The 27,250-nt window shown below is 31.5% G+C and overlaps 1 protein-coding gene and 2 long non-coding RNA genes across 4 annotated transcripts in view; all 3 read left to right on the forward strand.

The window, feature by feature from the left end:
* The window catches only part of LOC130447926 (ras association domain-containing protein 10-like), a 50,229-nt gene extending 31,928 nt beyond the window's left edge, over positions 1-18,301 (forward strand). For both annotated transcript variants that reach the window (XM_056784982.1, XM_056784983.1), the window contains exons 2-6: positions 4,462-4,645; positions 13,117-13,242; positions 13,298-13,527; positions 15,727-15,949; positions 17,664-18,301. In XM_056784982.1, coding sequence (XP_056640960.1) covers positions 4,462-4,645; positions 13,117-13,242; positions 13,298-13,527; positions 15,727-15,949; positions 17,664-18,167 — 1,267 coding nt within the window. In that variant the 3' untranslated portion in view covers positions 18,168-18,301. The remainder of the gene's footprint in view (positions 1-4,461; positions 4,646-13,116; positions 13,243-13,297; positions 13,528-15,726; positions 15,950-17,663) is intronic.
* Positions 18,302-20,721: 2,420 nt separating this feature from the next.
* LOC130447928 (uncharacterized) lies at positions 20,722-26,313 on the forward strand. The gene is made up of 3 exons (XR_008910287.1): positions 20,722-21,279; positions 23,974-24,045; positions 26,220-26,313. It is a non-coding gene; the product is annotated as an uncharacterized LOC130447928 (long non-coding RNA).
* LOC130447929 (uncharacterized) lies at positions 21,949-23,530 on the forward strand. The gene is made up of 2 exons (XR_008910288.1): positions 21,949-22,573; positions 23,284-23,530. It is a non-coding gene; the product is annotated as an uncharacterized LOC130447929 (long non-coding RNA).
* Positions 26,314-27,250: the final 937 nt, after the last annotated feature.

Below are 27,250 nucleotides of genomic sequence, written 5' to 3' on the forward strand. Positions count from 1 at the left end.
GCGCGGTGGCGTCTGAAGGAGTTCCAGAGTGTCAGACTGTCAACCAAACTTACTATTTGTCAGTTTTGACAACGCTTCGAGAACGATTTCGTCTGTGAAGCATAATTTGGACAGTAAGCGCAATCCAGAGCTCGTACTCACCAGATTTAGCACCGTGCGACTTTATTTTTGTTTCCGAAGATAAAATCTGCTTTGAAAAGGATCCGATTCGATGGAAACGGTGAAGCAGAGCTCCTGAAGGCGCTTACCAAAGAAGACTGCTTCGATCGATGGAAAAAACGTATGGAAAGGTTTTTAAATAATTTTTCGTAACTAGTCTCGTTATTTAATAACCAGACCTTGTATGAATAACCTAGATCGAACCTAACCTAACATAACCTAAAAATATCTCACAATTTACAAAATTTCGAACTCTCGTGGATAATTTAGATCGGACATACATCTAAAATGTTTTGCCACAGGCCGTCACTGCATAAAGTTGAAAAAGGGAAAGTTATTTTAGTTAATATACCCGTAAGCATTTTGTATAAAAATTACGGAACTTTCTGCATTTTGTAAACACGTCAACTTATTTTCCGCTCGGTTCGATCGATCGATCGATCGATCGAAAAAATAATCGGTTCCGATCTCCCGTCTTTTTGATTTAAGAGAAAAGATAATTATCTTAAAAACAACTTTTGTTGATTTATATCATGTTGAAGTAATATTTTTTGCGTTATATCCGAGAAACAAAAATTTAATGAATCAATTATTCAACGTAAACGTGGTATTACACATTTTGGCTTTCATAAAAGAAAGTGTTTTAATATTCGGGGTCATTTTTCACGCAAAAATCTTACGTGTCGGTTGTTTTGATAACAAACAGACAACAGCGACAATTTTTGACAATTTTAACAATTAAGACAATTAAGTACAAAATTTAAGGTTTCTACTCAATAAAAAACATGTTTATCCACGTGGAAAGTCATAGAAAATCAAGATAATGTTTGGGTTTTCCGATAAGAGGCTATTTCGATAAATGTCACTTTTGAAACTGTCATTTTTTGACATTTGACAAGTAGAAACTACGCCATTAATGAAAATGCGTTCAACGACGCATTGAAATTATTAAAATTCACTATAAAAATGGCGAAAGTTTGGCAGAGACGGTTCGTATAACTAAAACATTTTCGGGTCGACGTTAAGCACCTTCTAGGACCGCAATACAGAAATTGGTGGAAAAATTTGAGTTTTCGAGACAAGTTAGTGATGTGAAGAATAAAACCCGCGCGCGTCGCTCAAAAACAACTGAGAATATCGCTGCTGTAGCCCAAAGTGTTGAAGAAAACCCAGGTTTGTCCATTCCTCGTCGTTCTTTGGAATTAGCCATTCCGCAAACGTCATTACACCGTATTTTGCATGAAAACTTGGGTCTTAAGGCCTATAAAGTTCAGTTAACACAAGAACTCGAGCCGGACGATCATCAACAACGTCGTGTCTTTGCTAATTACGTCAATAAACAAAAATGTCGAATCTGGGGCTCGTAAAACCCAAGAGTTATTGTTGAAAATCCTCAACGCGTGACTGTTTGGTGTTGTTTATGGTCTGGCGGTGTCATTGGACCTTACTTTTTCGAAAATAAGGCCGGAGCAACAGTTACGGTGAATGAATTGCGCTATCGAGAGATAGCAACCAACGAAACCATCGATCTTTTACGGGAAAAATTTCCGGACCGTGTTATCTCTCGAAGAGGCCACCGAGATCTTGTGATTTAACACCTTGCGACTTTTTCCTTTGGGGCCACGTCTACGCCAACAGTCCAGCATCGATTCAAGACCTCAAAGACGGAATTCGTGAGGCTATCGAGGACATGGGGCAGCCGCTTTGCAATTTGGTTACGGAAAATTTCATGAAAAGGATTTGGTCCATGTAAGCGCAGTCCTGGCGGCCATTTGGCTGATGTTGTGTTCCATTATTAAGGCTCGGTCGTTGAAATGTTAATTAAAAAGAAAAGTAAACAATGAAAATCCTTTATTTTCTTCAAAATTCTAGAAAAATATCTATTCAACTGTCCTACCATCCCGTTAACTAAAATAAAAATCGAGATACAGGTCAGAAAACCATGTATACACATATATTGAGGTAGTAGGTAGTTATTCCTCTACGATCCTTAACATTATAAAAACTTACCTACGAACCTCTAATAGAAATAAAATATTTTTCCGATTGACAACGTGCATAAATCGATAACCCGATCAACTTTTTTTTCAACTATTAATAAACAAAATTTTGTTCGGTATTAAAAAAAAAATAATAATAATAAATCGTCTGGTAGTATTCGAGTCTCGAGTGAATAATAAGGTGAATATAAGTTAAATTAAGGTGGTCTGATCTTTGGCACGCTCTGATGTATATTCACGAATTTTTTTTCACATAAATACAGTTAGCTTTGTTCGAATGGTTAATTTTTAGGCGGCGTCCGTTTCTTGAGCTTCAAACTAGGGGCCCCGAGGGTCAGAGAATCATTTTTTTATGGCAATATAATAGCAAGTTGTTAGTCTTGAAGATGGATTTACTGATGGCGTGTACTATACAGAAACGGACTACGAAATATCCAAATATTAGATTGAAAAACGCCTAAAAACAAAACAGAATGTATTTGTGAAGATATTAAAATGGTGTTGCATTCGTTTTGTTTATGTCCTACGTTTTATTACGTCGTTTGAGAAGACGTCGCGATCCCAATCGGTTTCTAACCAACGAACGTCTCAAATTTAAAAACTCTTCGTCGTGACTGGACCTCGTAGTGCTAAACTATCTTCCAGAAGAAGTTTCGGTACAAATTCGTATTCCACAAGCTTCTGCATGTCACCGATCGTGTCTGGTGCCTAGAAAGCGTTGGGTATCTAGATATCTTGATAATGCACGTCCCAGAACAAAAATTGAAGAAAAAACTCCGACTGGGTGCTGTAATTTGTTATGAGGACAATTCTCTATCACGTGCGCGTGTTTTTGGGTGGTGTTGTGAGGTCCGAGAAGATGACCAGCACCTAGATCGCCCCAACTTCGAAAAAAGTGACCAAAATCAACCAAATTCTGCGTGAAAATCGTCGAATTAACAAATTTTAGTCGAAGTATAACACATTTGACCCTGACCTAAAGCTTTTCCGTCAACTGGTCTGCTCAGATTTCCTTGGAAGGCTAGGAAAAAAAATCTGTTTCGAAAGGGACCCGATTTGAGTCGGTGTGAAATTCGAATTTGAAGAAGATGGTGCATATCTAATCATAAAGAAAGGTTTTTCCAAAGTCTAACTTCGACTGGGTGCTATAAATTGTTACAACAGGCGTACGAGGACAATTCGAACTAAATTCCGCGTGAAAATCGTCGATTTAAAAAATTTTCCACGAGGTATAACACATTTCGATTTGATTTGATTCGTCCTTGGGCGTCTGAAACCCCTAGTTCGTCTCTGGGATCGAGGTCGAAGTCGTGTGTTGTTTCTTTTTTGTGCAGTTGCAGAGAAAATTTGTTCACGCGATCACACCAGACATCTGGTACTTTTTATTTGCTACTGGGCATCTATAATACTCCAACGATACCAAATTATTGGCGGCTCCCCGTGCAGACAATCAGAACAAACCATTTTTTCATTTGCTCGATGACGTAAATCAATTTTTTTTCATAAAATGACAAGTGACACGTATTAGTGCACAAACGAACGCGAATAGGCGTTCATGAATGTTGAAAATTCGCACAATTTGAACACGAACATAACCTCAAAAGCGTTTAAAAGTAGATTTGAAGTATGGTGTATATACTGGGCGAGACCTTGTCGATTAGATCAGGTAATTAAACGTCAATTTTGTCTCGGAATATTCAAACTGGAAAATTATTACCTATATTTTATTAAATTTTAGTTTTCTAACCTAACCTAACCTAACAATACAAATTTTATCAGCCTTTCACTCAGATTACGAACTAGAAAAGTGAGGTTATGTATCTTTGACATTTTGGAACGTCATGCAGACGAAATAGATTTATTGTAAATATACGAGGTCCAGTAATATGTGGTAGAAATACAATTTTTTTAAAAGTTAAAAACGGCGTTGGATTGCGCGATGATTTGGTCGACTCTGGTACTTCAATTCAGGTCCGTACTTTGGAAAATATTGACGTGCAACGTGCATTTTACTCGAATTCATAAAAATAATGTAAAATGAATCACAAAATCGTAGTGGAATCGATTGTATTCGTGATTGGAATTTATTTTTTATTTTTATAGTTGAATTCAATCGTTCGAAATGTTGAAAGTCAATGAACTAACTTTCTTTGTTTCGCAATGTAGCATTTAAAAATAACATTGTAAATATTTAATTGTTATTTAGTGTTGCGACGCCTACTGATAATATACGAGGAGCGTCGAAAATTTACCCAATAATTAGTCAGTTGTGTGTTTGTCAATTTTTTTCTTATTTTTAAAGGAAAATGATGTGTTTAAACGATTCAAGAAACCAAAGTTTATACGATTCCGACCAGGACAGCGTCAGCAGCGGCGAGGAATTACCAATATGGGTACGAGGGGAGCAGCGATGGGTTTCCGGTATAACTGAAGAAACCACGTGTCAAGACGTGATCCAAGTATTATTGCACGACGAAGAAAGAAGGGTAATTATATATTTAAAATTGTATCATTAAATGTTTAATAATATTTAATGATATTCCTTTCTGTTGCGTCGCGATTATCAGGTGTTTGAACTTAGGTTGATGCTTCTATTTCCAGTCGAAGTTTACGAGCTATTCAAACGCGTTACGTACAATTTAAATATTGCTGTTGGTAAACGTGTACTTAAATATATTTTAATTTGTTTGGAAAATTATAATAATTCGTATAAATAACGGAAATTAACCGGCAAAAACATAAGCTACAATGGAAACGTCAAACTCGCTTTATAGTCCGGTCAAATTGGACTTTTTTTAATTTAAATAATTATAGGGGTTATTCGATAAGTTTCGACGGTTATTTACGTAGTGTAAAGTTGTTTAATGGTTAGGTTATGCCTTTTTGGGAAGAAGTTTTATCTACTTTCCCTCATCCCTTTTCGACAGGGTGGGGTCTGTCTTATATGCTGCTCGTTCTCCTTTTCAATTTCAAGAAAACCCCAGAAAATCAGTTTTTTGTTTAATGGTATTTGGAAAAGACTATTTTTAACGAAATTTTCACGAAAAAGTTGTACAACATCGAAGCAAACTCAAAAAAAAAACTATTTTGGACCAAGAAAAATCGATAAAATCAGTTTTTTTTTTGTTTAAAGAAAATTTGAAAATGCCAATTTTTGACGAAATTGTCAAGAAAAACCATTAATACATGGAATCAAATCAAACAAACGTATTTTGAAACAAGAAAAACCCAAAAGCCAAAAAAAGCTTGATTTGAAAGATTTGAAAAAGCCAAATTTTGACGAAATTTTCACGAAAAAGCGTTACTAAATAGAATAAAATTCAAAGAAACCTATTTTGGACCAAGAAATACTCAAAAATACAGTTTTTTTGGTTAAATGGAATTTGGAAAAGCAAAATTTTAACGAAATTTTCACGAAAAAAGTAAATTTCTGTTCAAATTTTCACGAAAACTAGCTAATTTATGGTATCAAACCTAGAAAAATTTATAATGAGCTAAGGAAAGCCCAGAAAATCAATTTTCTTGTTAAATAGAATTTGAAAAAGCCAATTTTTGTCGAAATTTTCACGAAAAAGCGTTACCACATCGAATAAAACTCAAAAAAACCTATTTTGGACCAAGAATAAATCCAGATAATCAGTTTTTTTGTTGAATGTTGTTTGAAAAAGCCAATTTTTAATGAAATTTTCACGAAAAAAGTAAATTTCTGTTCAAATTTTCACGAAAACTAGCTAATTTTATGGTATCAAACCTAGAAAAATTTATTTTCGCCTAAGAAAAGCCCAGAAAATAAATTTTCTTGTTAAATAGAATTTGGAAAAGCCAATTTTTGATCAAATTTTCACAAAGAAGAGTTACTACATTGATTAAAATTAAGAAAATCTATTTTGGACCAAGAAAAACCCAAAAATTGTTAAAAAAAATAAATTTTTGTTCAAATTTTCACGAAAATCTGCTAATTTGTGCTATCAAACCCAGAAAAATTTATTTTGGGCTAAGGAAAACCCAGAAAATCAGTTTTCTTGTTAAATGGAATTTGGAAAAGCCAATTTTTGACGAAATTTTCACGAAAAGCATTACTACATCGAGGCAAACTCAAAAAAACCTATTTCGGATTAAGAACAACCGATAAAATCAGTTTTTTTTGTTTAATGAAATTTGGGAAATCCAACTTTTGATGAAATTTTCTCGAAAATTAGTTACTACATCGAATCAAATTTTAAAAAAACTTATTTGGACCCAGAAAAACAGTTTCCTTGTTAAATGGAATTTGGAAAAAAATTTTTGACGAAATTTTTACAGAAAAGTGTCACTACATAAAAACAAAATGGAAAAAACTTATTTTGGACCAAGAAAAACCCAGAAAATTAGTTTTATTGTTAAATGGAATTTGAAAAAGCCAATTTGTTACGAAAAAAGGAAAAAAACGTAAATTTTTGACCAAATTTTCACGAAAATCTGCTAATATATGGTATCAAACCCAGAAAAATAATTTTCTTGTTAAATCTAATTTGAAAAAGCCATTTTTTATTGAAATTATTAAGAAAAGCCATTAATACATGGACTCAAACTCGAAAAAACGTATTTTGAAACAAGAAAAACCCAGAAAATCAGTTTTTTTGTTAGATGGGGTTTGAAAAAGCCAAATTTTAACGAAATTTTCACGAAAAAGATTTACTACATCGAAGCAAACTCAAAAAAACCTATTTTGGATTAAGAACAACCGATAAAATCAGTTTTTTTGTTTAATGAAATTTGGGAAATCCAATTTTTGATGAAATTTTCTCGAAAATTAGTTACTACATCGAATCAAATTTTAAAAAACCTAATTTGGACCCAGAAAAACAGTTTTATTGTTATATGGGATTTAAAAAAGCCAAATTTTGTCGAAATTTTCAAGAAAAACCATTAATATATGGAATCAAACAAAAAAAACGTATTTTGAAACAAGAAAAACCCAGAAAATTAGTTTTATTGTTAGATGGAATTTCAAAAAAGCCAAATTTTGACCAAATTTTTACGAAAAAGCGTTACTACATCGAAATAAATGCAAAAAAACTTATTTTGGACCAAGAAAAACTCAAAAATACAGTTTTTTTGTTAAATGGAATTTGGAAAAGCCAATTTTTGACGAAATTTTTACAGAAAAGCGTAAATACATAAAATCAAAATCGAAAAACTTATTTTGAAACAAGAAAAACCCAGAAAATTAGTTTTATTGTTAGATGGAATTTCAAAAAAGCTAAATTTTGACCAAATTTTTACGAAAAAGCGTTACTACATCGAAACAAATGCAAAAAAACTTATTTTGGACCAAGAAAAACTCAAAAATACAGTTTTTTTGTTAAATGGAATTTGGAAAAGCCAATTTTTGACGAAATTTTTACAGAAAAGCGTAAATACATAAAATCAAAATCGAAAAACTTATTTTGAAACAAGAAAAACCCAGAAAATTAGTTTTATTGTTAGATGGAATTTCAAAAAAGCTAAATTTTGACCAAATTTTTACGAAAAAGCGTTACTACATCGAAACAAATGCAAAAAAACTTATTTTGGACCAAGAAAAACTCAAAAATACAGTTTTTTTGTTAAATGGAATTTGGAAAAGCCAATTTTTGACGAAATTTTTACAGAAAAGCGTAAATACATAAAATCAAAATCGAAAAACTTATTTTGAAACAAGAAAAACCCAGAAAATTAGTTTTATTGTTAGATGGAATTTCAAAAAAGCTAAATTTTGACCAAATTTTTACGAAAAAGCGTTACTACATCGAAACAAATGCAAAAAAACTTATTTTGGACCAAGAAAAACTCAAAAATACAGTTTTTTTGTTAAATGGAATTTGGAAAAGCCAATTTTTGACGAAATTTTTACAGAAAAGCGTAAATACATAAAATCAAAATCGAAAAACTTATTTTGAAACAAGAAAAACCCAGAAAATTAGTTTTTTTGTTGGATGGACTTTCAAAAAAGCCAAATTTTGACCAAATTTTTACGAAAAAGCGTTACTACATCGAAACAAATGCAAAAAAACTTATTTTGGACCAAGAAAAACTCAAAAATACAGTTTTTTTGTTAAATGGAATTTGGAAAAGCCAATTTTTGACGAAATTTTTACAGAAAAGCGTAAATACATAAAATCAAAATCGAAAAACTTATTTTGAAACAAGAAAAACCCAGAAAATTAGTTTTATTGTTAGATGGAATTTCAAAAAAGCTAAATTTTGACCAAATTTTTACGAAAAAGCGTTACTACATCGAAACAAATGCAAAAAAACTTATTTTGGACCAAGAAAAACTCAAAAATACAGTTTTTTTGTTAAATGGAATTTGGAAAAAGCCAATTTTTGACGAAATTTTTACAGAAAAGCGTAAATACATAAAATCAAAATCGAAAAACTTATTTTGAAACAAGAAAAACCCAGAAAATTAGTTTTTTTTGTTGGATGGACTTTCAAAAAAGCCAAATTTTGACCAAATTTTTACGAAAAAGCGTTACTACATCGAAACAAATGCAAAAAAACTTATTTTGGACCAAGAAAAACTCAAAAATACAGTTTTTTTTGTTAAATGGAATTTGGAAAAGCCAATTTTTGACGAAATTTTTACAGAAAAGCGTAAATACATAAAATCAAAATCGAAAAACTTATTTTGAAACAAGAAAAACCCAGAAAATTAGTTTTATTGTTAGATGGAATTTCAAAAAAGCTAAATTTTGACCAAATTTTTACGAAAAAGCGTTACTACATCGAAACAAATGCAAAAAAACTTATTTTGGACCAAGAAAAACTCAAAAATACAGTTTTTTTGTTAAATGGAATTTGGAAAAGCCAATTTTTGACGAAATTTTTACAGAAAAGCGTAAATACATAAAATCAAAATCGAAAAACTTATTTTGAAACAAGAAAAACCCAGAAAATTAGTTTTTTTGTTGGATGGACTTTCAAAAAAGCCAAATTTTGACCAAATTTTTACGAAAAAGCGTTACTACATCGAAACAAATGCAAAAAAACTTATTTTGGACCAAGAAAAACTCAAAAATACAGTTTTTTTGTTAAATGGAATTTGGAAAAGCCAATTTTTGACGAAATTTTTACAGAAAAGCGTAAATACATAAAATCAAAATCGAAAAAACTTATTTTGAAACAAGAAAAACCCAGAAAATTAGTTTTATTGTTAGATGGAATTTCAAAAAAGCCAAATTTTGACGAAATTTTTTACTAAAAAGCGTTACTACATAGAATGAAATTCAAAAAACCTATTTTGGACCAAGCGAAATCCAAAAAAAGTTTTTTTGTTTAATGGAATTTGAGAAAGCCTATTTTCACGAAAAACTGCTAATATATTATATCAAATCCAAAAAATCAGTTTTCTTGTTAAATGGAATTTAGAAAACTCAAATTTTGATCAAATCTTTCACAAAAAACTATTAATACATTGATTCAAACAATCGAGTTGAATACAGTGTGACGAAAAAACATTTTACTTCAAACAAAACACGTTTTTACTTTTAATTTTTCTCTTTCACATAATCATACCTAAAATTAATTGCAAAAAAGTTTTGTTGCCATCAATAAAACTCTATACTTTGAAATTTATCATTCTATGGAGTCGAAACGTACTTGTTTTGACACTAATCGATTTCGATTCTTATCAACATACTAAACGATTGGAGACGAAATCTACATCGAAATACCAATATCCCAAATTGAAACAATTTTATCCGTACAAACAGTATATTTTCATTTTATAAATATACAAAGGAGTATCCGGACCACCCGAATCCGTCTAAATTATTGGCATCTTAAATAACGCTCCCAAAGAAATAGCCGTCAGATTGTATCTACGTACTGTCGATACCAACACTATCATTAACTCCATCTGAAACTAGCGCGCCGCGAAAACAACCAATTATTTTACACAAGTTTTTCGAATTGCAGATATATATCAAAGTCGATTTGTAAAATTGATTCTCCGAAAGCAATCATACTCTTATATATATATATATTTATTCGTCTCCCCCATTTGTTTTTTTTTTATAAATCCAAACGAATACCCACCACTTAATACGAGGGGAACACGAAATATTTTGACGTCGCTTTCGATCGTTTCAGGAATTTGAGGTTAGGTGACTTTTGTTGTCGAAAATCTTTACGAACCGTCAAAAATACGAGAAAAAAATGGCGTACATAACCTAAAAGTTGGAATATTATAGAAATATCTGGAAATGACAGTATTAAATAATGTTTTATTGGATAAATCGATCGAAAACTAAAATATTCACTGGAGAAATATCAACTATTGGATGGAAAAGGATTTTTGTAAGAACTGAAAGGAGACAAATACCAAAAGATAACTGAGATTGGTTTGATTTGAAGTTGTATGGAAAATAATGGATACAAGACTAACGAAGCATACGATAGAATGGAAGAATATGGAAAAGAGCTGGATGGATGTAATAATGGGAAGACGGAAAGACGTTTATACTATTCGAATCTATTAGAACTATTCCTAGCTCGGATAATGACGCAAAAAGGATTGACATGACGATAATGATCAGTAGGCAATCGAAAAATGAAAATTTCATCAAAATTTGACGGTCGAAAGACGTCTATAAGATTATGACAGGCGACAAATCGTTTATCTGTGCGCGTGAATCCGGAACTAACCACAAATCGATTGTATGGATCAATCTGATCAATTCTGAATGGTACACCATCATCTGTTTGCCAGAAGTGATCGAAAAAATCGGTCGAAACATCGATTCCAGCCAATTTTTGACGAAATTTTCACGAAAAGGATTTACTACATCGAAGCTAGCTCAAAAAAGCATATTTTGGACCAAGAAAAACCCAGAAAATTATTTTTTTTGTTAAATGGAATTTGAAAAAGCCAATTTGTTACGGAAAAAGGAAAAGAAAAGTAAATTTTTGTTCAAATTTTCATGAAAATTTGCTAATGTATGGTATCAAACCCAGAAAAATTTTATTTTGGGCTAAAGACAACCCAAAAAATTAATTTTCTTGTTAAATCCAATTTAAAAAAAAACAATTTTTGACGAAATTTCCAAGGAAAAGCCAAATTTTGACGTAATTTTCACGAAAAAGCGTAAAAACATAAAATGAAACTCAAAAAACTTATTTTGGACCAAGAAAAACCCAGAAAATTAGTTTTTTTGTTAGATGGGATTTGAAAAAGCCAAATTTTGACGAAATTTTCACGAAAAAGCTTTACTACATCGAATCAAACTAAAAGAAAAACCTATTTTGGACCCAGAAAAACTCAAAAAAAAACAGTTTTCTTGTTAAATTGAATTTGGAAAAGACAATGTTTGAAGAAATTTTCACAGAAAAGCGTAAATACATAAAATCAAACCCGAAAAAACTTATTTTGGACCAAGAAAAACCCAGAAAATCAGTTTTTTGTTAAATCCAATTTGAAAAAAACAATTTTTGACGAAATTATCAAGAAAAACCATTAATACATGGAATCAAACAAAAAAAAAAACGTATTTTGAAACAAGAAAAACCCAGAAAATAAGTTTTTTTATTAGATGGAGTTTGAAAAAGCCAAATTTTGACGAAATATTCAGGAAAAATCCAAATTTTGAAGAAATTTCCAAGAAAAACCATTAATACATGGAATCAAACAAAAAAAAACCTTTTTTTTAAACAAGAAAAACCCAGAAAAAAGTTTTTTTGTTAGTTGGGCTTTGAAAAAGCCAAATTTTGACGAAATTTTCAAGAAAAATTCAATTTTTGACGAAATTTTCACGAAAAAGCGTAAATACATAAAATCAAACTCGAAAAAACTTATTTTGGTCCAAGAAAAATCTAGAAAATTAGTTTTTTTGGTAGATGGGATTTGAAAAAGCCAAATGTTGATCAAATTTTTACGAAAAAGCGTTACTACATCGAATCAAATTCAAAAAAATCCTATTTTGGATCCAAAAAAACCTAGAAAATCAGTTTTTTTGTTAAATAGAATTTGCAAAAGCCAAATTTTGACCAAATTTTTACGAAAAAGCGTTACTACATCGAATCAAAGTCAAAAAAATCCTATTTTGGATCCAAAAAAACCTAGAAAATCAGTTTTTTTTTTAAATAGAATTTGAAAAAGCCAAATTTTGACCAAATTTTTACGAAAAAGCGTTACTACATCGAATCAAAGTCAAAAAAATCCTATTTTGGATCCAAAAAAACCTAGAAAATCAGTTTTTTTGTTAAATAGAATTTGAAAAAGCCAAATTTTGACCAAATTTTTACGAAAAAGCGTTACTACATCGAATCAAAGTCAAAAAAATCCTATTTTGGATCCAAAAAAACCTAGAAAATCAGTTTTTTTTTTAAATAGAATTTGAAAAAGCCAAATTTTGACCAAATTTTTACGAAAAAGCGTTACTACATCGAATCAAAGTCAAAAAAATCCTATTTTGGATCCAAAAAAACCTAGAAAATCAGTTTTTTTGTTAAATAGAATTTGAAAAAGCCAAATTTTGACCAAATTTTTACGAAAAAGCGTTACTACATCGAATCAAATTCAAAAAAAAACCTATTTTGAATCCAGAAAAACTCAAAAAAAAAACTAGTTTTTTTGTTAAATGGAATTTCATCAAAATTTCGCCGTCGAAAAACGTCTATAAGATCATGACAGGCGACAAACCATTTATCTATGCGCGTGAATCCGAAACTAACCACAAATCGATTGAATGGATCAATCTGATCAATTCTGAATGGTACACCATCATCTGTTTGCCAAAAGGGATCGAAAAAATCGGTCGAAACATCGATTTCATGATCCGTCCGCCGTACAATCCTTATTTGGCACCTAGTGATTTCTTCTCAAATAAATCGCGAGGTTTTTCTGTTGAAACGTTCAAATCAGAAGTATCGGATATTGAAAAACGATTTTTCTCAAGTAGCAACGCATTTTTATATCTAGAATAATTTTTTACAGGGACGACCGATAAGTCAATTACAACAATACCAAATAACCGAAAGATGGAGGGGCGTCGAACAACCTTTAGACGATTATTCGAAAATATTGGATATTTGGAATGCTTGGGGCAGGGCGCAATCGGAGGTAGCCCCCCTCTTGAAAATCTAACTCGAATTATAATATTTCGTTTGTGTTACAGGTGAAAATATCGCTGAGGAGGGTGAAATCGGACGCGTTAAGGCCTCCTAGTAGACGAACGAGATGCAGATCGGATTCCAGTACGTGGTCGGACAGAAGTGCCTTCAAAACTATCCATCCGAAAAGATTGCAAGCCTTACAAAACGAAAAACAACCGTCCAGTACGGAAGAACTACTGAAATTAGTTTTGGCGCAAGGAGAAGTCATTAGGAGACAACTCAAAAAATTGAGGTACGTGTTTGATTTAATTTTTGCTAAAACGCGTATCTGCGTCATTATTTCTTTCAGCAAAAGTTTCGATCTCCATCATCAAGGCTCCAACACCCGAGTTACCTCTGTGCAAAGGTATTTTCGGAATTATCGACTTAAAACCTTGATGGAGATCAAATAAAAGACCGAAACTCTTGGACAGTTTTATTTCGAGTACTCGATCCACAACGCCATTCGAAAAATTCGAAAAAATTTCGTTGGTGTGCGTAAAAATTACTTTTCGATTATTCCCCGACATTCTAAAAAACTATTTAAAAGGTTACGTCATCGTAATCTATTAATGCGGCATTTTTTTAATCAAAATTTTATTAGAAATTATGATTGGTCACTTCTAATAGTTCGTAATACGTATTTCAACTTAACACGTTAACTGCCGGCTACGAAATTACTCGTAATTCACTTATACGAGAAGATTTTTTTGCATAATTCAACTAAGAAATAAAAATTTTATTTAAAAAAAACACATTTTCTACATTTTTCGATGATAACTTTGTATTTAAATCAGTATTTTTAATAATTTAATGCGATTAAATGAAATTGTGAAAATTACGTCGGCAGTTAACGTGTTAAAACACTCGAATTTTCGCTAAAAATCGTTGTTGATGTTAGGTTAGTAATTCTTCTTTCACGTGTAACTTGGCCTTTCCATATATAAGGCTACAAAACGATATTCTAAAGAGCAGGAGTAGGTAAAAACCGGCCCGCGGGCCTGTTTCGGCCCTTTTGCTCAATTTATTCGACCCGTTGAGCCGGTTTTTAATCTCTAACATTTTTTTTTATTGAAACTATAATAATAAATTGAAAAAATGGATTTTTTTTTTAGTATTTTTAGACTATTATACAGGGCAAACTTATTCGCGTGACAGCGAGCAAGAAAATTTATTATTACTATTATTAACCGTCAAATTTCTTTGTCATAATGCTTCAAAATGACATTTACAGTGTTTTTGTCAAAAAATTTTCTTAAACAGAGAAAAAAATCCACCCACAACATTCGTGTATCCATAGCATACGGTTTCCGGCCCGGTAGACATTTTGAAAATCTCATTATGGCCCGCGCTTACAAATATTTGCTCACTCCTGCTATAGAAATTGGTATTACGCACGATGGATTGAATTTTATCGAAAAAAATGTTAGATTAAATAATATATGTATTACACTACAAGTGTCGAAAGTTTTTTGGTTTTGTCCCGGGCGTTATGACGCGCCGGACAGAGATTTTTGGCCCTCCTACTATTAGTGATGAAAATACGCGTACTTTCGATTGAAATACGAAAAAAAAAGTTATAATCTTTGATATTTGAGGTACATCGTGGAAACTCAGACGTGCTACAACACGCCTTAAAGCCCCACGATTTATTTTTCTTTTCCCATCGGTCTATCAACCGATTTCACAATTCTTCCACACAAATTGCCCCCAATTTGGTTCTAATATCCTTCAAAACTTCATCTTTCTCGTATTTTCTCCATCTTCTTCGATGGTCCTTTTTGCAAAACCCTTTATTGATGGGTACTTATACAAACCCTTCTGTTCATCGTTGGTTCTTCTTCTTCACAGTCCTTCCTTTATTTCCCATATAACCATAATCGGTTTCTTCAGCTTTTGTTAAGAACCAAGAGCCCTTTGGGATCAAGCGCTTCGGCTTGAACCCTTTGGTGTCATTAGGCAAGCTCTGAGGTGTTTAAACCGCGTTCGTATGAATGCAGGACACTTGCAGATGACGTGGTCTGAGGTTTGGTCCTCCTCCATGCACCAACGGCATTCCAGATCGTCCGTGATCCCCACGATGTACAAATGGCGTCTTAGATGGTAGATCACTAGTCGTAGCAGTTGTTTGGTGTAATTTATCTATTATCTACCTTCGTTTATCTTATGCCAAGTATCTTCATCCATCTCTGCCGAATCTGCCTTGCGAGTAGACCCTTGAAAGACGCGGTAACAATCAAAGAATGAGTTCTTGGTCCATCGGTGAGTCGGTCCATCGAAACTGGCAAAAACTCTCTTTTCAATCTCTCTGTTTTCTTCTTAATCCAAAATTTTTGGCAGCATCTTCCAGCGTGGGTTAAATCTGGTGATCAAGGCTGACGCGTTCGTCGTAGAAGTACTTTAAGGATACCTCTTCGTAAATATCTTTTTTTTTTTTTTTCAATATATTTAGGCACAGCGAACACCAAATAGGTTATTTAGAGGACAAAACCCATCGGGCTAGAGTCAGAAAACACGGAAGCAACTACTTATTGGAAACGTATCTCAAAGGTCTATCGGAAGCCGTCGATCCCGAACAAGACACTTTCATTGCAGACAAAAATAGTGATAGTGGAGTTATGACTGAAGGGGATAGCGAACAGTCTAACAATAATAAACAAACTGGAACGGGAGAGGTGAGTTTTTGGTATTGAAATTTTTCGTAAAAAGTATTTCTTTCGCCAGTGGAGAATCTGTACCGAGAATCGAGGAAATCGTCCTCGAATAGAACCAAAGTAAAATCCAATCCTTCCGAAATTACTTCTCCGAGAAACCTTTCTATGTTTCCTTCCCGAATGCCTTCCTATCGAATCCACCACGGACGAATTCATTATCCAGCTCAGCTAATTCGACAAACGTCACACCAATCATTCGATAATCGAAATATTTTCCATTGAATACATTTTACACACCAACCTCCAAATATATGCCGAGAGCTCCACCGACTCCACCGCTGCTTTGGAATTAGGAAACTAGGAGGCAGACCTGGTCGCCCAGGAAGCTGGGAGTAGTCGTAGTGACAATATTAAATCAACCCCCAAAACGTAAAATGTTAACCAACTCGTTACAAGAACTATTTTCAATAATAATAACCTCAAAAAAGAAACAACGTTGATATGACGTTGACAGTAACTCTTCTTTTTCTACAGGTATAATGTTTCATTAAGCACGATTGCCAACTTATAAAGTAAAAATTGACTGATATATAACCTCAAAATTATCTTCAAACTAGTTGGACGTTAATGGTTAAGGTTAACGCCCCTAGATGGCTCAAATTTCATCAGAATAAATAACATTCTCGTGAACCAGTATAATAGATTTTTGAAAAAAAAGTTCAGGCCGTTTACACATTTTTTAAGATATCTAGGGACGGAAAAAAGATACCGACATGCGATTTTCGCTGTTTTGAGGTTAATTTAGTTTTAATTACAAAAGAACTTTCAAACAACATCAAGTTTTCGAAAATCGACTAAGCAGAACCGGACTTAGAAGCATTTTTTCATAATAAGGTTCCCACTCTCCCCCAGATCTTATTTGAAGAGATGGAGTAAACTTTGTGGAATCAAAAATGCGCAGAATTTGTTAAATAATTCGATTTTCGCATCAACTTGGATAAATTTTAACAAATTGTTTCTCGAGAGAATTTCTATTATAATTTTTCCCCCTAAAGCCCACCCTGTATAAACATAAGTGATGTTCTCATTTATTTAAACAGATTTTGAATGGTTGGTACGGTGAAATTATTATATTTTAATTAAGAAATTTATTTATACACTAACACTTAACTATTCACTAAATTATTTATCCACTAAACTACGCACTAACTCATTAGATTTAATTTTCCTGATGTGTGCTCAAACTGATCGATTTATATAAACGAATTTCTAGACAATTCGAATTCTAGAATGACATAATCAAACTATAAATGGGTTTCTGAGAAATTGTCTATAAAAACAGTCACAATACAATGTAAAAATATGCAAATGCATTATTTTAACGAAAAATCAATAGATACAATGAACATTTTTAGGTTAGGTTAGGTTTTTTCGATAAAAATGATGCATTTGCATACTTTTTCCACATAAATTCTTCTGCGCATGCGTCAATCATCATGACTTTTCACACACAGATAGATCTTTATGAGATTAATCGAACGAAATTATCAATGGTTCGATATTTGTTAGCCTTCCAGACATAATGGCCACTTTTACCATAATCGAACAGGACCGACTTCACGGTCTATATAAATGAACGGAAAAGTCATTGATGACGTAAATTTTTTATGAATGATAACCTCGAATAAAACTAACTGGTTTCCAATCCAATGTACTAATTATTTTCTGTTTCCAGATGCTTTCTGAGAGATTTTCTCCGTGTTCTGAAGAATTGAACAAGGATACGAAAGATGACGATTCCAGTTCGACGATAAGTGAGTCGACGTTGAAAGAACAAGTGGGTTTATTCGAAAAAATCAATAAACTGAATAAACGCCTTTTGAAAGAAGAAGAAAACTTGGCGAGATTAGAAGCTAACCTAAAAAAATATCAGAGGAACGAAAAACAGAAGCGAGAAGAAGACGTAAGCGAGACTTTAACGAAATTACGCACTGATATGATAAAGAGTTCTTGCGAGATGCAACACAACGAAATAGTTTTAGAAGAAACATTAGAAAAATTGGAAAGTCGAAGAATATTTTTGGAGAATCTTCATAGAGAGCTGGTTAATGAGGAACATGAGCACGAAATGCTTCAAGCTCTGTTGTTTACCAAGATACAACAGTTTGAAGTGGAAAAGAGGAAGAGCACCACCCCATACGTCTACCAAACCAAAGAATTGTTGGATACCCTAGTATAATAATATCTTTTTAACGTTTTTCTAAATTAATACCAAATATTGTGTACCTAAATAGCTTTGTTAACAATAATTTTAAGTTCTATTGAAATGGAAGCGTTGTTGATTTTTGTAATATATATTTTTAATATTTTGAATTATTCTTTCATCATTTTCCTTCACAAAATTCCTGCTTTTTTTAAAAAAACCATAAATCAAAACTTTCCGGACGCTGCCAAGTTGACTATTTTCACATGTTGATTGATGATAGGTATCGATTAATATTCTCATTGCTTATAAAATATAAATAGAACTAAAACCATGCAAAAACAAAAAATCCTCTAATAATTGACAACAATAAATCTAACAACACTGAAAACTGGTGTGTTACCGAAGACAGATGTAACAGGATTGAAAATGTTCAAAATGTCATTTCCCCCATACACGAGAGATGATTTCTATTTGGATATATAGAAAAGAGAATAAGCGTTGACTTGCAGAAAAACTGTGATATTTTGAAACGAGTAATTAAAATAAACAACACTTCGAAATAAAGAAAATAAGTAAATTTGCAAAAACAAGGTTGTACATCAAGAATTTTTTTTTAAAAATGTGTCATAGCTCGATATTATGGTTTTCACAAAGTCTAATCGGCATTTCAACTTAAATAACTGTAAATTTACCAATATATGCAATTTAGTTATGCTAGATTTTTACTCAAAAAAAGATATTTTGATGTACACCCATAATACAAGTAAACATAACCAATAATTTGCAAAGTATTAAGTAAATATCACATTACTTATATATAATATAGTTCTACTTACTGGTGAAAAATAATATCTTCAGGTTTGAACTTTTTTCACATGTTTTTACACGTTTTCACCACACACGACATCGCACTTCTAAAAAAAGCGGAAAATGAAAACAAACCACAGAACTAAAAACACAACATATAAAATGCATCTAAAGGCGTTCTAACATTGTTTGTGAACAAGTAATGAGTGCAAAAAGAAGAGGTTTATCCTTGTCAGCTTAGAGTTGCGACAACGCTGCAAAATACGTATCATCTTATACCGCCAGTGGTGTACTGATCATCGACTAATTTTACCATAAATAAAACATTTTGTAATTTATTTTTTAAATTTCAATTGAGCTAAAGAAATGATCTTATGTCGATAGTTGAATTGCGGAACCTAGATATTTAATTTAAAAAGAAAAGTCAAAGTATAAAAAAACGAGATATATTTAAATTTTATGTCTTTCAAAAATTTATAACAGACCTAAAAGAAGACAATTTATAAACATATATAAAAGGACTGAGAAATAAGAAATTAAAGCAATCATAGAAACACACATACACATAACATATTATTTCTGATGATAAACAAAAATATTCAAGAAACTGGTACTAGAAATGTAAGGCAACAACAATATTCAAATAATAGAAACAAAGAAAATGGCCCGCCACTGGCGATAAACAGATTTGCTTTCCTGATTTAAAACATAACCACACTTATCAGTGAAAAGCTAAATCTTAAAATAAATAATCCATTTTTCCACAAACTACACAACCACGAACCATAATTGTTTGATAATTGAAGTTTTTTTCAAGCAAAATCACGGATATATACCAAAATTGCCAAATAATTAAAAAAATAATTATAAATGAACAGTTTCTAGAAGGCAACACCGCAAGAAATAAATTCATTCGTTATCGCGTGTCTTGCCACCACCTAACATAAAATTATAAACGGTGTTGTCATATTTCTTTTTATCTTAGTATACAAATTTCATAAGAATAATTCATAAAATGAGGTTATTATTTCACAACAAACAATTTAATTTTGATATTAACCAATTTAGTATAAAAATAAAGGAAATCACTATTTTCTATTTGTTAATAGATACTAAATTGCACCTATTTTATTTTCTTTTTTCTCGATAAACATATACTGCTTATAAATCTGGCTACACTGTGGCTATAATTATTATAATATAGAAAGTGGAAGGGTCATAGATGACTCACTCTAAAAATGTAAACAATTTGGTCTCTTGTGTTAATTTGTTCAATGACTGACACTTATAAACTAAAACTTCGTAATCTGTGACCAAAACTCCGAAAACAAGAGCACGTTGCCGCAGAAAATAATATTTTAAATCGAATCAGATGTAACAACAAAATCAACAACGTTACCAATTGACCCATAATCATTTGGTATTATTTATTTTAGCTCTACTTCTATTTTAACATAATTTTTATAAAAATCTAATCATTTCTAGACAATTGTACTATAAGTTCATAACAGACATTTGGCAACGCTGTAACTCATGCAAAGATCAAATAGAGGCTTCACAGCATCACTTGAAATTTGGATGCGCACTCGTCTAAGCATATTTTCCTCTACATCCCTCTGTACCATTTGCACTTTTGATATTTAGATTTTTTATAAAAGTTCAATATTACATGGCTATAAGAAACACATATTAAATATGTTAATAAAAGATTAAAGATCATTCAATAGTAAATTAAATTATCACACAGAATATCCATAAACACTTATTGGTATGCAACCAAGATTACACGGAGTTAGGTTTGTTGTTTGTACATTCTTTTGTAATCTGTGTTTGACATTTCTCTTCACAAATAGAAATTATTGTTAAGATCATAAATGAAAACACCTTTTATTATACAATTAAGATTACATTTAACAGTTTAGTGAGAAATTTTTATTTAGTCAACTTTCACTTATATATTATACGATCTATTCTAATAAAAACATTTTAGTTGTAATAGAAACAATCATTTTAACTGAGTGAACTTTTTTTGACATTCCAAACGTCGTCTTTTTTCTCGATCTCTAAAAATTACAGTTAATTATACTTTTCCGTTATTTAAACCATAATTTTGCAATTCACAGTTTTCTTACCGATGCGCAGAATTCATTTTCTCTTAAAGTCAAATCAATACTAACCCGTGTGAACAGAAATAACCTCTAGAAAGGAAGACAACTATTAAACCTATTACAGTAAGAACGTTTGATCGAGCTGTTGCATTCAGAAATTTAACCGGAAGAAGAAAGAATATTGATAACAATGCCTGATCCGTGCCAAGGTTGTGACAAAAATAAAAAAAGTAAGTTTTTGCTTAATTTTGTTAAAGTTTTTTATATACAACGTTATAAACACGGGTAGGAATTATTTTTGTTTTGAAATTTTATGACCTAACCTAACTAATAAACCGATTACTGATTATTGAACATACTGCTAATAAATTTTAATCGCCTCAATTTTATAGATAATAATATATAATATCCTACTAACACTTTCATTGTGTTTAATCAAAATAATTAAGTTTTTAATTAGAAACAAAATATAGAATTATTATCAAGTTTTTGTTATTCCAAAGTTGATTGTTTTGAATATAAAGAAAAAAACTTATTGGAGATAAATCTGGTAATTTTGGAGGCCACGTGAAGAATTAATTTTAATGTTTATTGTACTTACATCTCGTTTTCTATTTTGATAATTAATTCCAATTTATTACTAAGTTTCATTGAAATTTACACAGGTAGATTTAAAGCAAGCTGCTTGAAATGTTGACATTTAAAATCCAATGTTGAATCGTGATGTATAAACAGTAACGTTCTTTCCCCAAAAATTATCTTAATTATGTTTAAATATTTACAACTGATATATACAATGGTGTAAAATATTTAAAACAGGTTCGTATTAGGGGCAAGTTATTACAATATTTATATTGTCAAAATTATTAAATTTATTGTAATTATTTCACAATGGAAAATTTAATGGGGTCCAAAAAAGACAAAGATCGTTCCACCTGCAGGCTAAGTCATGTCGTCAGTTTTTGGGATGCCCATGGAATAATTTCCATTAATTATCTTGAAAAAGGAAAAACTATCAACGTTTGAGTGAAGAAATCAAGCAAAATCGGTGGCATTTGGTTATGAAGAAAACGTTGTTTCATCAAGACAATGCACCAGCTAACAAATCCGTTATTTTTGAGGAGCTTGACGATTTTTATTATGAAAAGGGCTGGGAAAAGTTTTTGAGTTTTCTTTGTTGGGCCAGGTACTTCTCGGACCATTTTCGTAATGAAATTTACGAGGATATTTAAAATATGATGATTTATCTATACTTATTGAGGTCTAAAAGTTTTGTGATTGTTTTTTGGCTACGTCTCTACTTTAAAGTTCTAATTTTCGTATAGCTAGTACACCCCTGTATAATTCTAGACAATTTTGTTTATAATTTATGAAACGTGTAAGTTGATATCATGTGTTAAACATGGAAATTAACCAGATTAAAGTGTAATAACTGAGATATTATGAGCGAAATCAGTATGAAAGTGTTTTCAACGTTTTTTGTTTTCGTTTTACTGTTTATGACAGTTTTCGGAGTCCCAACCGGTATGTATTATATTTTTAATTACTCTTAAACAAACTACTTACATATATAATAATTATTTCATCAGATGAAACATAAAACCAGAATGAAATTAATTATTTTAAATGTACTTGCCTGCATAGAAATCGATCCAATGTAAACTTTTGACTTTATAATTATTTATTTTTAAATTATTCATTAGAAAGAAAAAAAAAAGAAATGAAAGACAATTAAATATGCTTTAATGCGAGTATAAATTTATGAAAACTCAATTTCTTAAAAATGAGTATGACCCGATAACATTTGCCTCTTCATAACCCGGAAACCAACTTCTGCAATGTATCTAGTACGATTCTGGTGGTGTGCGGTCTTGCATTGTCGTGCAAAAGGGTAAATTCGTCGAAATTAATCGCCTCTACGATTGAACGAAGGGTTGTTAGGCGCTTTTATAGAAATTTTACCCCAAATCTTGCAGGAACCACCTCTAAAGCCCATCGCTCTTCAAAGCAACAATCTTCAAGCCTCTTTCTTGGTCTTCGGGACATTTCCTTTTTCCAACACCACCATGGAGACATATTCTGGTCTGATCTGATAACAGAACAGATCCATATTGTTCCAGCCTCCAATTCAGGTCTAATTGCAGGTGTTTTAAAGGTCCCATTTGTTTATAGTGGTTCGATTTATATGCAAGCAGGTTTACCATGGTTTAATTTATGCTGATTGTTATTTATAGATCTGCCACCTACAACAACTGTAGCTTTTCAAAATCAAACAACAAATAAACCTTCCAAATTTCGTTATTTCGCCGGAAAAGTGAAATGTAATGTAGGTTATGTTTTATTTCATAGAAGATGTGTGGAAACTTTTTAGACGATGTAATGAAAAGCCATTTAAATGGTTTGGCCTTGATTCAATACATATATGAATAAAGAAACTTTGCCCAAGAAAAAAATGTAAATAAATATTTTGTTTGTTTTAAAGTATGTGTTGTTATTGTAATCCCTTGTGTCCAAAAACAATATGAACAAATCGAAATTAAGAAAAACAATATCAAACGCTTTCCTAGAATCTTTGCACCCAACAGGTTCTCCAAATTATGTATTGCTAAAGTAGTAATCTTAGTTTCCTTAAAATATATCGAACTAAAACGGATTTTAACAATACTAATGAGACACTGAATGTCGTAACCTCGAAATGCGAAATTAAACTTATGTATTTTGAGCACAGATTTTTACATTAAAGTGTAGTGATAGTCACAATTAAACTTGGCAACGCCATATTATTTAAATCAACACGTTTGGAATTACGTATTTTTAATGTTAAATAAACTATTACACAATATTGTGTGATAATTTCTGTACCTCTATCAGCATTAGATTAATCTTGAAAGAATATTAATACAAACATTTTTATTTTATTCCAGAAGATTGCTGTCAGACTTCATGTAATTGTACCTCGGATTGCAAATGTGGTAAAGATTGTCCATGTGAAAAAGGTCAGTTTTTACATATCAAAAAAAAATTATTAGGTGTAAATGACTAAATTACCATTTATTTCGAGGTTATGGGGATCTAATTTATCAAAATATATTTCTAATTTCATAATTTAACTGTAACTAAGTACACCATATAAAACTGTAGTTCAACAAACAAAAAGTGTGTAACCTAAAGGGTCACATTTTGGGCTCCGACTAAGCTCATCATGTTAATGTTTGTTGTCAGGGTTCGTTGCAGGATTTTGTTGTGTTTAATATGTACAAAAATTTTATATGCTTTCAATTTCCAAATAGAGCGCCACTTAAATTTTTAACCTAAACTGAGGAAGGTATAGAAATAGGTCGAGGTATATTTAGGAACAAAGCTACTTGTTGAAAATAGAATATATTTGAAATTTGAAATTATAAAAAAAGCTAGTTTTTGGTGTAGAGAACATAATAAAGTAAATTTTACAACAAAAAACTAATGTGAGTAGATCTGACCTTTAACAACACATGAGGATCCCTACTTGTCAGGAGAATACAAATAGGACCACATTTGTGGAAAGCGGTTAGGAATTAAAGAAGTTCGTTAAGTTAATTGTCCCCGACTAGGTAGTTCTAAGATTCAAAGTTTGATGTTAAGTCCCAATTAAAGTCGTCTAAGTTTTAAACCCCAATAAAGGTCCTATGTCCAAAACTAGGTCCCTAATTAAATTAAAAAAGAAAAATTGTACAAAATACAATCTTTGAAAAACATCGCCAATTTATAGATTACTAAGAGAAATAATTTATAACTATAAATTGCAGTGAATGCAATAAAAAAGGTAGTCTATAATTTGGAGCCTAACCTAGTTCATAAGACAGTAATTAGAACTATTTCTGCTTTTACAAAAAAAAAAGGATCTTACCTTCCTTTTTAACGAAGGGAACTTATATCTACTTCTTCTTGGATGTCAATTAACAATTTAATATTCTAGAATTTTTGAAATTCTAGACAGAAGGCTTATTTAGGCCGACTAAATCCCGCTTTTCAAAAAACTCTGGAAAAATTAATCTTCACGCTAGCACTGACCAAAAGAACAAGGTAACTACCTCTCCAATCGTCAAATTCTCAGTCGGAAATATCACGATTTCCGCAAATATAAAAATTTATAATCAAATCCCTAATGAAAAATTCCACATCGGTTGACAGTCAAAAAGAAAATATGAATGAAGTTAGCAACATACTTCTTGAACAAAAACGGGTCCACGTCATGACGACAATCCAGCCAGGTACAACAATAGCTTAATTTCAAAAACACCAGCTAACAAATAACTCATCAAAACAATCTTTAAACGGACGGAATAACTTAATTCGTGAACAGTTTACTAGATGTGGCTCTAACCTTCTAAAGGGAAGCAACTTGTCTTTTACAAGCGACATAATTCTGCAACCAGTTATACCACGTCTGGCAAATTGCCAACTTAACCTCAAAAGAAAATAAACCAAATATTCAATTTGTTTATATAGTTCAACAAAAGGACAAATTAAATTCCAGGAACCCAGTATGTCACCAACAAGTACATACAAAAGAGGTATGAAATATAATATGTAAAGATTTCTACTCAAAGATAATATGACAAAATATCTTATAAAGAAAATTATTTACAAAAAGAAGTTGGTAGGTTTATATCGTATAATGTTTATAACAACAAAAGTAACGCAAGCTGTGAGCAGTGAAATTAATAATCTACATTATTGACATATAAAAGCAATCTAATTAAGTGAAAAGGGTGAAATCTGTAGGGTTAAGTTTGTAATGAAACAGAGGCAGTTTTAAAAGAGTAATAGCGCCCTTTTATCAGTCTGAATCGATAAATAAGATGCGAGTTGTCATCCAATATGATAAAACAAACAGGGGTGTTAGCCCTGCTCAAACAATTTGATTTTTAACCAGCTGGAAGATTGAGTTTATGGATCAATTACCACACTGTCCTGATATGGGACCTAATAATTTCTTTTTGAGCCTGTATAACAAAAATAAATCGCGTGGTTCACGTTTTTACTCAACCGGAACAACAAAAAATAGTGGCAATATTCATCTAAGCAATAACTTAACCTTGAAAATTTGCCATTGAAAATTTTTCTTCAAATTAATACACATTTTGTTCATTCAATATTCGTTTATTGAATGCTCTTGAAATTTTTTCAGGTGGCTCCAAATCAAACGAAAAGAAATAACTGGTTATTCATTAAACACTTCACAAATGTAACTTTAACTTAAATAAAGAGCGAACTCAAAAGTATTTCATTTTTTTCTTAATAATTAATCATTTTTTCCATATAAATTGACCACCTTCAACTTTTAATTTTACCTGTGATTACAAAGCAAAATAGGAAGCTTGGATTTGTTAAAGTCCAGGAGTTCGAATACCTGGGAGAGACAGCAACAAACGAGGGAGATGAAACCAGGATCATCGACAAAGGACTGGCGAAAGGGAACAAAACATTTAGAGCCCTAAACGATCGAAAGATATTTCAAGGGCTGTATATAAGTTATATAACCAACGTCTTGACTAATCCGATTAGGACAAGATGGAACACCCTCCTTATAGTCCCGATTCGTGCCCATGCGACTATTATTTACATGGTTCATTGAAAGTGGCACTATTTGATGATAAGTGGGAAAAGTTTGTAGAAAATAATGTAAAAAAAACTTGATAATAAAATTTCTTATAGTAAAATTCCAGTTTATATTTGAATCGCCCTCGTATTTGTTTTTTTTTTATTAAAATATTCTTGAATGCACTAAGCATGTAATAATTATTTTGAATAAACCCCTGTATACATGACTCCTGAAGAATCTAGTTTTTTTGATAAATTATTGTCTGAAGATGATTTACTGAAAAAATCAATAAGATTTCTTGATTTTATAGGGTTTTTCGTGTATTTATTAATGAAATTCAAACAATGAAATTGGTTAAACACACAAAATTTTATTGAAAATAACAAAAATAGGTTTACTTGAATGGCTGTCACTTTTTTCTGAATAATCAAAATGTCATGAAATTTGACACATAGTATTTTGAAAGTTGGTACTTCATAAACGCCATATGGATTTGACAGTGGCAGCGCCCTCTGTATGTCAGTCACACGACTTATTGAGTGATTTTTACTTTACTATCCGTGGTCATAACATAAACGTTGAAAGAGCTTTTTTCTTGATAGTCAGCAATAGACATA

The sequence above is a fragment of the Diorhabda sublineata genome, chromosome 8 (genome assembly GCF_026230105.1).
Source record: "Diorhabda sublineata isolate icDioSubl1.1 chromosome 8, icDioSubl1.1, whole genome shotgun sequence".
Lineage (NCBI taxonomy): Eukaryota > Metazoa > Arthropoda > Insecta > Coleoptera > Chrysomelidae > Diorhabda > Diorhabda sublineata.